The 15,895-nt window shown below is 28.8% G+C and overlaps 1 protein-coding gene across 1 annotated transcript; it reads left to right on the top strand.

Moving 5' to 3' along the window:
• On the top strand, positions 1-11,187 carry LOC111028624 (importin-5). Its single transcript, XM_022307351.1, has 19 exons — positions 1-425; positions 1,370-1,519; positions 1,588-1,814; positions 1,881-1,974; positions 2,040-2,144; positions 2,202-2,327; positions 2,384-2,595; positions 2,682-2,804; positions 2,872-2,980; positions 3,040-3,193; positions 4,700-5,031; positions 5,100-5,229; positions 5,285-5,650; positions 6,634-6,746; positions 6,822-6,962; positions 7,040-7,189; positions 7,245-7,615; positions 7,676-7,895; positions 10,494-11,187. Exons 1-19 carry the CDS (start codon positions 339-341, stop codon positions 10,581-10,583), a joined length of 3,300 nt encoding a protein of 1,099 aa, XP_022163043.1. The 5' UTR covers positions 1-338; the 3' UTR covers positions 10,584-11,187.
• Positions 11,188-15,895: the final 4,708 nt, after the last annotated feature.

The raw sequence follows: 15,895 nt of genomic DNA, 5'->3' as shown, positions 1-15,895 counted from the left end.
TTATCGTGGACGGTGGACTCACATTTTTTGCTCAACGCCTCGACTGTCAACGGGTTTGCAGCGTGTAGGAGGAAAGAATAATCGAGAAACTAGAATTCGGATACGTTAGCGCACCACCAGCCCTGTAGAACGGAGCACGCATCCCGAAGTCTTAACTAAACCCGGATTGGCGAAGTGCGGTCATTGTGTTTTAACCGGTAGCAATCGACTCGTGGTCGTCGTCAGTGGCCATTCGCGCGCCGGCAACAGTACACGCTAACGGTTGTCTGATCATCGATAACGAGTTTCGCAGGGAAGCAACCGCCGCAGGAACCCAGAGTTTCATCGCGAACTGAACCATGGCCGGAGGCGACAACATGGGTGATTTCCATCAAATACTCACCAGCCTGCTGAGTACTGACAATAATGTGCGGCAAACCGCTGAGGTAAATGAATACTTTTCACTGTGGGTTAGGTAGCCCCTACGAGCTGGGTGGCCATTTGCTCCTCATCGATCTTTAAAGTTGTAGCAGTCGTCTCATCCCTCCTTATTTGATTCTATCAATCCGTATATTGTTTGTTTATCTATCTGTTCATCCGTCGATCAATCAGAACTGATGTATGTGCATTCTAAAACCATTATTGCTCTAGATCTGTGTAATGTTTCCACTTATGTTTGGCATAAGTACAGTGGAATATCTGTGAGCGACTACCTGTTGATTTTGATTCAGTTTAATTTGTGTTTCTTTATATAATTATGAACATCCTCTTAGAGTTCCTAAGTTCTTAAATATTACTTATGTTAAAATGTATTAAATATTTGTTTACAGTTATGGTTTAGTAGACAAGTTTTAAATCATTTGTTGTGATTTTATTCCAATTTTATATCTTTTATTGTTCAAAATATAATATCATTCTACCAAAGTTTAAATGTTGAAGTTTCTAGGTTAGACGATTGAAAGTATAATTTGTGCTGGCCCTATACTTAAATCTTTTACATAGGTAGCAAACCGTTGGTATCAATTTACTTACAAGTTAAACTATTAACTTTATATGACATGGCAGGATAGTAGAAACCCAGCTTAGCTTATTTTTTAATTTATTTTAAATAGTTAAATTATATTTATATTTCTTCTAAATTGAATTAATTCAATAAATTTGATAACAATATTCTTACATAAATTATCCTATTATATTTTATCTTTAAACTAATTGTATGCTTAAATCTGTAACAGCCTTTTATAAACTTACTTTTTAAGTACCTAACTATTAAGTATAAAGTTATATTATTATGTTAAATTTATTTATAGTATATTAAATATTTAAGCTGTAGAAATTATTTTGTTATTTTATATTAAAGGTTATATTACACAACAAATTTTTTTTTTAGGAGACTTATCAATCGTTACCTTTAGAATCAAAAGTATCATATTTGTTTAATGCTGTGCAAAATCAAGCCGGTGATGTAGATGAAAAACAAGTAGCAGCTGTAATGTTGCGCAGACTTATGGCCAATGATTTTGTAGAATTTTTTTCTAATGTTAGTTCTTAGTTTATTTTCATGAGTGAATTGAATTTGATTGTTTTTTAACTGACTTATTATTTTAGTTGTCACCTGAAAATCAGAAACAGTTTAAAGACAATTTGTTGTTAAGTGTGAGTAACGAAAAAAATGATATATTACGTAGACGCATGTGTGATGTTGCTTCTGAAGTAGCTAGAAATCAGCTGGATGATGATGGTAATAACAGCTGGCCAGAATTTTTGAATTTCCTGTTTCAATGTGCTAATTCGCCTTCAAATGATATGAAAGATTCTGCACTCAGAATGTTCACGTTAGTAAAGCATTCTTATTACTTAAATCATAACTCTTCTTTTACAGAATTTTTTTTTTATATTAGAAATGTACCCGGCGTGTTTGGTAATCAACAATCTAACTATTTGGTTGTGATAAAACAAATGCTCCACCAATCATTAAATGTGCATGATTCAAATGTAAGTATTATTGTCTTTTTTAAATTATGAATATTACCTATTAATTTTTATTCATTATGTTAAAGGTCCAAGTACAAGCTGTTAAAGCAATTAGTGCTTTCATACTACACCATGACAAAGTTATAGAAATTCAAAAACAATTTACTGATTTATTACCAAACATGATGAGGGTAAGGCTCTTTGTAAAAACTATTGAAATAAAAAACTAATTTATTTTGTTTTACTAGATAACAAATGAAAGCTTAAGAACTGAAGATGATGATTCGTTGATTAAACTATTGGTTGATTTATCTGAAAATGCGCCGAAGTTCTTAAGATCTCAGTTGCCAAATATAGTTGAAATGTGTTTGAAGGTAATTTAATTATTTTAAATAACTGCTGCTCAGATTTATATTGTTAACATTTTCAGTATCTTGGAAATGACGATACAAGTGAATCATACCGTCAGATGTGCCTTGAAGTAGTTGTTACATTAGCTGAAACAGCACCAGCAATGATGCGTAAAGAATCATCTAAGTATATTATACAGTTAATTGGACAAGTGTTGGAACTCATGGCTACGGTGGAAGATGATGATGAATGGGGCACTCAAGATGATCCAGACGAAACTGACCAAGAAAGGTAAAACTAATTTTATTGGCTATTTAGTACTATATAATTTTAATATTTGAAAGTACCTAATGTGTTGGTTTACTTTTTCTTTTAAGTATGAGTGTTATTGCTGAATCTGCGCTCGACAGACTGGCTTGTGGTCTTGGTGGTAAAACAATGTTACCACATATATTAAGTAATGTGTCATCGATGTTGGCAAATCCAAACTGGAAGTATAGGTAAAAAATATAATAGTTAGATTTTATTTTATTTCTTTGCATTAATCAATTTGTTTTAATATTTTAGACATGCTGCTTTGATGGCAATATCAGCTGTGGGGGAAGGTTGCCATAAACAAATGTTGCCTATGCTCCCAGAAATTTTGGATGGAATTTTAACTTTCTTACAAGATCCAGTTAGTAATTCAATATTAAGATTAAAAACAATATTTTAATGTTATCATTATTTGTTTAGCATCCAAGAGTAAGATATTCAATGTGCAACGCTATTGGACAGATGGCAGCAGACTTTGCTCCAACTTTTCAAAAGAAATTCCATGAAAAAATTGTGCCTGCTATATTACTGTTACTTGAAGATAATTTGAATCCTAGAGTTCAAGCACATGCAGGTAAATTATATTGATAATTAATTATAATCCACATAAATAAAAATGTAATTTATTATATACAATTCAATTGTAGTTACTCTAATAGTCTGTTAAATATACAATATCAGTAAAAAAAATGAGTACTTGAGGCATAAAGAATTTAAAAGTAGAAAATATTACTCTTATGTCAAAACAAAAAATCAATACAAGCAGAAGTTGTTGATTTTTGGAATGTAAATGGAAAAATGGAATGAACAATTTGAACAATAATACTGATAAAAATATAATGTTATGAAACCAAAATAATATTTTTTTGTACTGGTTTATATATGACTTAAATAATTTGGAAAAATTATTTTCTTAAGAGGACGTCACATCCGCATTTGTTGTCTTTGTCTTACAAATGTACACCATAGCAAAAAACTGTTTTGCACGGGACAACTTTTCTCCCACCATATTTGTTGTAGAACTATCAAATTTTCACAACACGTAAAAAAGAATATATCTGTGCAACAGCGTGCATTTTTTGAATTACACTATCCAATTATTTTTTATAAGCAAATGGAAAAAAACAAAAAAACAAAATGGTTAGAAGCAAATAACTTTTATTGTATTTATGTTATCTAAAATCTAGGCACACTGTTGCATATATGATTTTCTACTCTATATGTTCAGAAATATTGGAGCCACTACTACAAACACAGAATGATAAAAGTTGTCCTGCGCAAAACAGTTTTTGCTGTGTTGTACATTCGTGAGACGGAGACAACACATGGGGGTATGACGTCCTCTGAATCTGAGTTAAAGGCATTTTATTCTCACCCTATAATTTTTATTGTGGTAATGAATTATATGTTTTAATCATTTAAATGCATATATTATGTTGAAAATTCACTTATTGAAATAAAATATCACAGAATAATTTTGTTTGTTATATCTTAGTTAGACCCACCATATTGTTTGATAAAAATATTTTTTATTTGTGTATCAAGGGAAAAAAAAGATAATTGTGTGCTTAAATGACAACTAAATAATGCTGAAATATTATAATACGGCAACCTAATTTATTATTTTAATTTTTATAACCCTTGTTTGAAATTCTAAAGATTTTTTAATGAATACAATATTGTGATTTACTTAAAGTTTTTATTTATTTTATTTTAAAGATAATTTAATGATACAGTCTACTTCAGATATTTTGTATTAATAACACTAGCTTAGATAAAAAAAAAAAAATGAATTAACTTTTTTTTTTGTCCAAATTTTTAATACATACCTTGCATATTTTGAATTTTTTTTTGTGCATTTAGAAGCATATTTTGCTATTTTAATCATGCATATTAGCAACCTATTTAGCAACTTTTTAGTATATAGAATTCCAGTTTTTTGAATGTGCCTTACACAAATATTAGAATTACAATTGCTTTTGATAAAATGAATATATTGTAATGTTATAACTAATTAATTTTTTTTTTCAGTTATCAGATTTTTTCCTAATGAATATTTGATTTTTTAAATTATTTTTAGGAGCTGCTCTTGTTAACTTTTGTGAAGATTGTCCTAAAAGAATCCTTTTATCTTATATGGATCTGATTATGGTAAAACTTGAAAGTATTTTACAAGCTCGTATTGCTGATCTTGTGGAAGGTGGTGGTAGACGACTAGTATTAGAGCAAATGGTAACCACCATTGCATCTGTGGCTGACACATGTGAAGGAGATTTTGTTAAGTTTTATGACCATCTTATGCCATGTTTGAAACAAATCATTCGTAATGCTGTTGCTCCTGAATTAAAGCTATTAAGAGGCAAAACAATAGAATGTGTTAGCTTGATAGGTTTAGCTGTTGGCCAAGAGAAAGTAAGTTATTTATAATTAATTTCCCTTTTTATTTGATTGATTTGTATACAATTCTGTTTTATGAATAGTTTTTGGTGGATGCTAGTGATGTAATGGATTTGATGTTGGCAACACATAACAAAGATGAGAAACTCTCAGAAGATGATCCACAAACTTCATACTTGATATCATCTTGGGCTCGAATGTGTAAAGTCATGGGTATGTGTTGTTAAATCAAATGCTTTTTAATTACTAATAAAGAATAACTTAATAGGTCAACAATTCGAACAGTATCTACCTTTGGTTATTGGTCCAGTTATGGCTGCTGCTTCACTGAAACCTGAAGTTGCGTTGCTGGATAATGATGACATGAGTAATATGACTGACAATAGTGAATGGCAGTTTGTGCCTTTAGGAGAGCAACAAAATTTTGGTATTAGAACTTCAGGGCTAGAAGACAAGGCATCAGCTTGTGAGATGCTTGTATGTTATGCACGAGAGTTGAAAACTGGTTTTGCTCCTTACGCAGAAGATGTTGTTAAACTTATGGTGCCATTATTGAAATTTTATTTTCATGATAATGTTCGAATTGCTGCGGCACAAAGTATGCCTAGTCTTTTGGAGTGCGCCGAAACTAGAGGTATGTTAAAAAAATTTAGTTAAGCTCTGCCATACACTAATGTTTTCTGATTGTCTTATATTCACATTACATCAGTGCTTCTCTAAAAGGTGTTAAAAAAATTAATTTTGTTGATTAATTGTTTTCTCTTCTTCCCATTTTGTTGTTAATATTAGAAAATATTTTGGGTTAGTTTTTCTCTTGTTTTTATGGTTGAAAAATTGCCATAGAGTGATTTATTGTTTTTTGAATTAATTTATTAATTTATTGGCATATGACATTTTTATGAGTAAAAAAAATATTATTTATGGACACTTAATAGGATGTCAGGGATGTGCTTAATTTAAAGTCAAAAAGAAACAATTTGACCTGTTAAGGTTTTATGTTCTTAGATACTCATTTAGAGGCTTAGACTTACCATTTCATCTAGGTTCCAAAATCCTATTTATTCCACTGTAGGCACCTACCATTAGTTGGTTATATATATACATAGGTATTTAATTTTTAAATCCAATAATCAAATCAATATATATCAATTATGATTATAATATAAAGTTTTCACACACATAGGCAGAGATTTAACTATTACTGAAACAGATATGTCAAGTCCTTATAAATATTATTCTATATAATTTTTTTAATGGGTGAATTTACTCCAAGAGTAATAAAAAATGATTTTGCATGAATGTCTTGAGCATGAGCTAGGGAGTGAAAACAAACGTTAACATCCTCTTATTTATTTTCCAAAAATTAACTTACATATTTACCATTTATTTTTAATTTAATATTTTAAATTATGTTATATTGAGATGTATTTATTTATAAATTAAACCCCAGACTATTTAATGTGTGCTTTTTAAGTAAAATGCCCTATTTACAGCATAAAATTGAGTTGTCAACCAGCTATAATAAATATATAAAAAATAATAGGTATCAAGTAAATGTGTTTCATCCTCTTCATAATTTATTATTTATAATTATAAATTGTTTTGATTATAACATAGGGCCAGAATATTTACAACATATGTGGGGTTATATTTGTCCTGAACTTTTGCAAGCTATTGAATCTGAACCTGAACCAGATGTTAGTGCTGAGATGTATGATGCATTAGGAAAAGTAAATAATTTGAAATAATAATTATTATTTAATATTATTTATTTGTTATATTCATTTTATACGTACCATGTTTAGTGCATAGAATTATTGGGAACAGGATGTTTATCAGACAAATGGATGAAAGATCTATTACATACCTTGGAAAAAAATTTGAATGCTCATTTTGAAAATGAACTTCAACGTTTTGAAAGACGTAAAGATGAAGATTATGATGAGGTACAAATTGATGATGAGATAAAAAATTGTTAATTTGGTTTTGGAACCTTTTGATATAATTTGTGTATGTTTATTAGGTTGTTGAAGAAAGACTAGCTTTGGAAGATACTGATGACGTCTATAAATTAAGCAAAATGACAGATATTATGCATGCTCTTTTCGTCACTTTTAAAACAGACTTCTTTCAATATTTTGATCTTATTGTACATGAATTTGCTAAATTATTGGTACGTTTTTGCTATTTTCTCTTATTTCACTTTTTTAATATCATAACATTTACAGGATACTGATAAGAGTGCATCTGATCATCAGTGGGGTCTTTGTGTCTTCGATGACCTTATTGAATTTTGTGGACCTGGTTGCGCTAAATATCAAGAATATTTCTTACGACCTATGGTTGGATATGTCACGGATATTAACAGTGAAGTTCGGCAGGCAGCTATTTATGGCTGTGGAGTGCTAGGGATGTGTGGAGGACCTAGTTTTGCTGGTGTGTGTGCTGAGATTATGCCATTCCTTCTACAGGTGATCAATAACAATGAAGCCCGATCTGCTGATAACATAAGCGCAACTGAAAATGCCGTATCAGCTATTGCCAAAATATTAGAGTATAACAGTTCAGCCGTTAATGTGAATGATATCTTACCTCTTTGGTAATACTAAAACAATAGTTCCAAAATTGTTATCGAAATAACATAACAATTTCTTTTTAGGCTGTGTAATTTACCTGTTTGTGAAGATACTGACGAAGCTCCATTTGTATATGGGTACCTGTGTAAACTCATCGAAAGTCACCATCCCTTGGTTTTGGGACCAAACAATTCTAATATTCCTAGTTTAATAAGGATTATTGCAGAAGCATTTGTGAGAGACGCAATTGACAGAACACACACTGTTGCCCAGCGAATGATTATGATTGTTAGGGGAATACAGGTAATTAAAGAATTTTATGTTAACTTGAAATAGTTTAATAATTATTTGCATTTATTATCACAATAGCGGGATGTTTATATTGTCCTTAATTTTTTTATTATTGATATGATCATGTGTCTTAATTAAGGCTCCTTATTTTACGTGTATACGATTTCACATTTGATTTCTTAGACCCGTTGCTTAAAATTTTCTGTGAATTGATAAAATTATTCATGTGTATTCGTGAATTTGCTTATCTACGTAATTACATCTTCACTATAGATAAATAAAAACAACTAGAGAGCGGACTGCATATTACAATCCCATAAGAACTTTAAGGTTATGGGGCCATATGCCAACAGGGCAATATTTACAAAACAACTCAATCTATATATTATCATCAAACAATTTGTAAACATTGCCATGTTAGCCTATAGCTGCCAACTTCAATATTATCTTGTAGTTGGCTATCTAGTTGTTTTATACTTGTATGGTCTTCACTTACTTATTTCTCTATTTTTGTTTGTTGGGTAAAGATGATCTCACTCGTATCATAAATATAGATTAGATTAGTTTAATAAATATTAATACAAAGTATAACTTGTTGAGTTTGGTAATGTAGTATCTGATCACGTTTAAAAGTCATAACTTAAAAATTATTTAGTTTTGTAAAATTAATAACTTTTTTTATATAAATAATAAAAAATAAAAATGTTCAGTTGATACCAATTAAAAATATTCACGTAAATAACAAATTCACTTATTCACATGAATAGGATTCATATATGTGTTTTTGTTTTTAGCATTTATTAATTCACATTAATCACATTATTCATATGTGTTCTATTTATTTTGTTACATTCACCAATATTTATACAGTTAAACCTCATTAGTCCGGACTTCACTTAATCCGGACAGCCGTTTATCACGCTAGTTCATGATGTAAATTAAAATAAATATTTTATAGTTCAATTGTACAACTATGTACTATTTTTTAGGTTTAATATTGTTAGATATTTGTATTAGATAGACTTAAGTATTGTAAGTATAGTAAAATATCCTATACAATTGTTTTTAAATTTATAATTTACGATTCTTGGTTATTTTGTTTAATTCGAACAACCTAGAATCCCAATTAGTCCGGATTAATGGGATTCTACTTCACAAAAGTAAGACTCCCTAGTCTTAATGTAATTTTGCCAAAAAGTCCTTAAATCCTTGTTGGTATATTATAATGTATAACATGTATCAAAATTATTTTCAATTAGTTAAACAAGTTCAATAATAAATTATTTTAAATTCAAAAAGTATATACCTTATTTAATTTGGAACATATAAGAGTTGTCCAGAAAGTAAGATTACACTATTTAAAAACATTTAAAACCTCATACATTTATATGAAATTTATATAAGTACAAAAACTTCGTACCACATTTATTTATTTTTATCTATTATATTATACAATATATATTTTTTATTTTAAAGTTTACCAATTTTTGTTGCTTGAGTCAAAGAAAACACCACCACTTCCTTTATTTTAAGTGTTTGCACAAATGAATACTGTAGAAGTATAGATGGTACTAAAATCACTTAATTTTCATAGGGAAATAGTGAAGAATATTATCTTTGCTTAAGCTTGGACCTTTTTTGTTAGATCCAATTTTTTTTCTGTGAAGTTGATGATTTTTTTGTATTTTTTAAAAAAATATTAACATTGGAAGATTAATTTATCAAACATTTAAAAATAGTGTAGCACAGATAAAGTTCACTTCTTTTCACTGAACATTTGGCTAGCTAACAATTTCAAGATATTTTTGTTTTAATAATACTTAATGTGTATGAGCACATTTAGATCAGCATATTCTGTCTGTAATGGGTTGGTAATGGTATCCAATTGAATGGAGGTGAGATCCTGGGAAAAGCACGCGATATGAAATCTAGAATTATCACAAAGGAAGCCTATACTACAATTCAGCATATTTATCCTTGACCATTTCAATGTTTTTTTGTAGTTTATTGAGGATACTTTTTGTAGTCAACAGAGAAATAGGAAAAAAGCTTAAACATATAGCCTTATCTTCTTACAGTCTGGATATTGCTTAACCCAGAAATAGTCTTGACCCTTTTAGTCTATATAAGTATTTAGGTATATAAAAATGTTCAGACAAAATATAGGTAAAAGAGAAGAGACTGGATAAGTGGCAAATAGAGGTGTAATGCGAGTTCTTTAACACGGGTAACAAAAATATCTAGTGCCATGTAAACTATAGTGCATTGATTTAAACAGTGATTATTTTAAATAATAACAATAATTACTAATCTCTGTAAATTCATGAAATAAATGCGCTTCAATTTTTAAAAATATTATAATCTCACCTTTTGGACAGTACTTATACCTTATGAAATTAATTAATTATAATATAATAAATGTGAAAATACAAAAATAGATCAAATAAATACATTTCAAATATAGCTAAAATTAATAATTATAATATGTGAATACTAAATGCCTGATAATATTGTATAATATACTGTTGTAATATTATATTCATTATTGATACAAATACTGTAAATATTTAATTTTAATTCATTATTTTGTTATTTATTATATGATTTCAGGCAAACCAAGAGGTATTTAATGCATCTTTAGCTGTATTGAATCCTGAACAGATGAAGATGCTACAAAGTCTTCTGATGACTAATAATTGATTTTCACATTTGTCCGTTAATGTTTTATTTTTGTGACAAATTTGAATCTGTACTGTAACCCCCGCTTCTATTATTTTTAATTTATATCATCACTTGTTATTTTTTGTTATGTAGTAACAAATTATATGGTTTGGATTGATGTATTAAAAATATTAAATTTTAATACTTTTAAAAATCGAAATTAAATTAATGTTTAAAACTTTGCATGATTTAAATTGATATGTATAGTGCTACAACCTTTGTAATATACATTTTTTTAAATCTTATTTTATAACTTATATGCCAGATATCATTGAAGTTATTTTATACTCACAATTTTATTTTATTATGTAAAATAATATTAACTGTATTTAATTATCAATTACATATTGTTATATGTCGATTAGAAAATACAATTGTACGCTATGTTATTATTTTTCCCTCAGTTTTAGTAACATGTAACATTATTATTTTCTTTTTAGTTTTTACCAAAATTTCTATTTATGAGGGAAGATATCAAGTAACAACTGATTTTCTTATGCTTCTCTTTATAAGTGTATTACTATAGGCGACCATAGTATATATTTTTTTTCAGAAATAAAAACACTACTTTCAGTCTAAATTATTTATGCAATGTTGCGATGAATAGATAAAAAAAAGTCTGTTTCTTAGACTAAGTGGATGTTATTTTGTATATTACGGTTTACTATGGTTGGATCAAATTGAAAAATATTATTTTAGAGTTTATAAATGTTTTAAAATCATTTCATTGTTAATATTGTATTTGAGTAAAAAATTACAAATGTTGCCCACCTACAGTATTAATGAATTCTCCAATCACTGAAAATAATAAAGCTGCATTGATAATATTATAAAATGTACTACCATATAATTAGTAGCAATATGTAGAACATATTTTAATGAATTTTAGTACGAAAAATATGATAATGTTCTAGAAATAGACTGTTACAAGTTATACCACTGTTATCTGAACCTTTTCCTGTAACTTAATGATAATTTTTTTAATAAATCATGGCTCACGGGTTTATGCTGTCATATGCTTTGAGGCTTATTCACAAGTTTGTTCATACAAAGATATTAAATATTTAAGATATAAAATGTAAGTTTATCCTATCTTTCTAGATTCTGAGTGGAGTGATAATGTATTAAATTGACAAATGCATTTGTTTTTTATAATTTAATTTTTGTCTATAACACTAAGTACTCGAAATAATGCTTTAATTTTCAACTTAGTACCTTTTACCTAGTACTTAGTACTATACCCTCTTTTACTTAGTACCTTAGTACCTTTTTGGTTAGAAAGTGAATTTAATTGGTACTTTAAAGAGGTTAAAATGGGAAAATTATAGTAGTTTCCAAAAGCTTCAGGAAAAACAAAATACCAATTAAGGAAAAGTAGGTATTTTTTCACAGAATAATTGATTTAGTTTATTTTTTTCTTTGTAGAAATTAAAACGAATAATCATTGATACTTGAATTTCATTGAATGTAAATGTCAGAATTTTGTATACGTCATATAACTCTTAGAATAATTTGACTCTGAGCTATTTAAAGGCCTTATTGAAAATGTAATACAAGGCATAATTTAGTATAGTTTTAAATAAAAGTTGAGGGTAAATTCACAATATTTTTTATAAGCGTCTAAAGTTAGAATTCCGACTAATTTAATATTACATACTTAACTATTTTGAGTTTAAAATGTATGCAGCTATTTTTTTATATTTGAAATTTGAATACAAGATTCCTTATAATAGTTTGTCTACCTTAACCAAAAAAAAGTACCGGAAATCAAATACATTTTTTACGAATGTTTGAAGTCTAATTTTTTTCAACATTGGTTATTCACATCTCACATGTAACATTGTTAACTAACGATTTCTCATGAAATGATTATTTTAATTTGTTTGTTAAGATCAATACTTAAAACTTTTGGAGAGAGTTAGTCAATGTCAAAAATCCTTTGCAAATATAACCATAAAAGAATGAATTAAAATGTAACAGAAATTCACACTATCCTTTGGAAATACTCAGATCCTACCAATATTAATTGTTTAATCAATTTTGATACACATACAACCAAGGCCGTAACCATTAAAATATTTTGTGGGGGCGTGTTTATAGAATAAATATGTTTTTTGAATAGCAAATCATAAGATTTCAAATGTAATTTATTGATTTTGGGGAGGGGGAGTCTGAACCCTACCACCCACTCCCCAAACCTTGTTTACAGTCCGCTTCATACTTAATAGTACCTAATATGGATGTAAGAAAAATGTATTTAATTGTATAGTAGCTGAACTGTACCTACCTAATTTAATAATCTGAAAAGTATATATTGTAAGGCAACCGCAGGAAGAGAGCTATTTCAGTGGCGGATGACGTGACTACGTGAGTACAAGATGAAACTAAAATTTTTGTTTTGTAAATACCGTGGTATAGGATTCAGTGTCTGGTTGATGCACCCAGGACTTTTGGGGATTTCTTAACTCGTTGAAATACCTACATAAGTCATGTTTCAAAAAAAAATCGTGAACATCGCGTGTGAGCTAAACTGCAATTTGTCCATTATTTGTAATATTAATATGTTATTTATTAACACTCTAAACCTGTATAAAAATCCAAAAAACACCCTTATGGGAATTAAATCCTATAACTTTAGAAATATGAATATCAATGAGTTACGACATCCACTAATGCATTAATGTGGAAAAAACACAGTCCATGAGCCGTTTCAAATATGGACGCGTATCAAATGCGACGTATCGTTCGCGGTTTTACTTAACATTAATTATTAATAGTTCATTCGCGACATCGTCAGAAAGCATAGAACAACTACGGAGCGATGGGTGGGGGGGGGGGGGTGCTCCCTTTGCCACCACTCTGGATCCGCCACTGGTGCTGCTAGTAGTTATTAGAGTGAATTGACCTATTATAAAATTTAAATGTAAGACTACTATCTAGGGCCCCACGTAGGATTTTATTGATATTATGACTTTTTTGTAAGTATCATATGACCTTTTCGAAACTGTACATTTTAAAATGATCATAACTTACTTAAAAATAATAATAGCAATAAAAGCCTACTTGAGGCCCTAAATAATAATCTTACCTTTAAATTGTATAATTGGTCAATTCAATATCAAAACTAATATCATACTGTTGAAACGAAATGGGTGAACGAAAATTTGGTATGTCGTACGTGTGTTAGATGGAAACAACACACGCGGGTGCGGCGACGTCCTCTTAAAGCAAATTATTTTAACAAGTTTAAGATTGTTCCTGTTATTGCAACAATTCATATTTTTCCGAACTTATAAATATCGAAATGTAATTTTTTTTTCACACCAAGCGACAATATATTTTTTATAATAGAATACACTTTCATTCATTAATCATTAATAACCTAATTACCTACTTATATTTAATTAGTAGTATCATACTTTTTTAAGGGGCGTGCCTAGGGGGGGGGGGGGTGTTCAACCCCTCCCCCAACACACACACGAAAAAAATAAAAATTATTATTAATAAACGTTGACCATAATATAATATATATATGGAACTTGATTAGGCTAGGTCTGGAGATATAAACCCCCCGAAAAAATTTCTAGACGTGCCCCTGACGTTTTCTTAGAAAAAATTTTAATCACATGGGTAACTACTATGAATTTACTCGATTGGATACCAGTTTTGTATTTGATGTTGTCAGAACTCAAAATATACAAGTATTAATTGATTTTAATCAAATAACTATCCAACAACAAATACACATAGCTGAACGGCGCAAATTGTAGTCATATTTTTGAGTATGAATTCAATGTCCACAGTAAACTGTTTGTGTCACAATGACGAATGGATTCTGTGAGCCTAGTATACCTACTGTATTTAGTAAAACCTTTTCTACCATTTTCATCACTAGTAGATTTTTTTGATGAAAGATTGAATGTACAATGAAAGAAATACGTTATATTATAATTTATAATAATCGGTGTTTAGTAGATATAGTCTCTACACGTGAATACGTGATTAAAAATTATCATAGTTCGTCGAGGGAACATCCTACATTATAAAAAATTCAAAATTTGGACGAAATTAAATGGAAATTAATATAGGTACAATATATTAATTGTTGAACAGCCACAAAAAAGATAAGCACCTACGTGCAAGGGCTGCAGTGCTAAATAAATTAAAATATTACTTAGTAATCATGACCGAAATATGGTATAGTGCTTACATATCTACCTATGTATATTTTTTTAAAATTGGTGACCGAGGTAGGTGAACATAGTTCTATGTAATAATTATTCACATTTTTATAATTACGTTTTTAATATTTGTTTAAAAAAATTTTAAGTTTATAATCTTTTAAATTTCGAGCGGAGCGAGAATGTATTGATTTTACAATGACGTGTGCGTATTTTATTTTTGTGCCTATGTGGGTACAAGTCGAAATAGTGCTTCGATTTGTGGGAAAGTAAATCTAGTTGTTGTATTCAGGAGGTTAAAATTAAAAATTAAAAATTAGTTTCCAAAAGCGACGGAAAAAACAAAAAAATTGAGGAAAAATAATAAATTTTTACTCAAAATCGATTTTGTTTTTGGTATGGCTCAAATAAAAATGTCGGTAGATATATGAAATTTTAACTGAGTGTTTTTATTAGTATTTTCCATACAACATAAAACCTTCAAAATACTTTGGCTCATGTCGAGCTAGTTATTGGCATATTTTCGATAAATAATTTTTCCTTGATCAAAACATTTGAAAATGTAATACAAGGTTCCTCGTAAGATATTGATAATGGAAATTAAAAAAAAGTTGAGCGTAAATCAGCAATATTTTTTATGAGGGTCTATCTGAAGTTTGAATTTTGACAAAATTCACAACAAAACCATGAACATTTGAAAATTATTTTAAATTGGAAATTAATAAAAATTTTTCCTTTTAAATTTAAGATTTAAAAATTGAATACAAGATTCCTCGTAAGTTTTTTTATTTAAAAAAAAAATGGTTATTGAAACGTCAAATTAAAAATATTTGTAATCAATTTCAATATGAGTTAAATATTTTATTTTACAGATGTTTTGCCACTTGAATTCTGTTTAGACAAATAGCTAGTAGCTACGAGTTTCATAAACCAGTGTTAGTAATATTGTTATTGAAATTTATCGGATTTGTAAAATTTGACTACGCTACGTGACGTCCAAGGCGATTATATATAACAGATTTTGAAAATATTGCAGAAACATTTTACAAAAAATAGAACTTTTCAAACTGCATAGGTAGCATTGATGGAATGCATACACGAGTTTAATGT

This window comes from Myzus persicae, unplaced genomic scaffold, assembly GCF_001856785.1.
Source record: "Myzus persicae strain clone G006 unplaced genomic scaffold, MPER_G0061.0, whole genome shotgun sequence".
Lineage (NCBI taxonomy): Eukaryota > Metazoa > Arthropoda > Insecta > Hemiptera > Aphididae > Myzus > Myzus persicae.
This window is presented reverse-complemented; position numbering and strand designations above follow the sequence as displayed.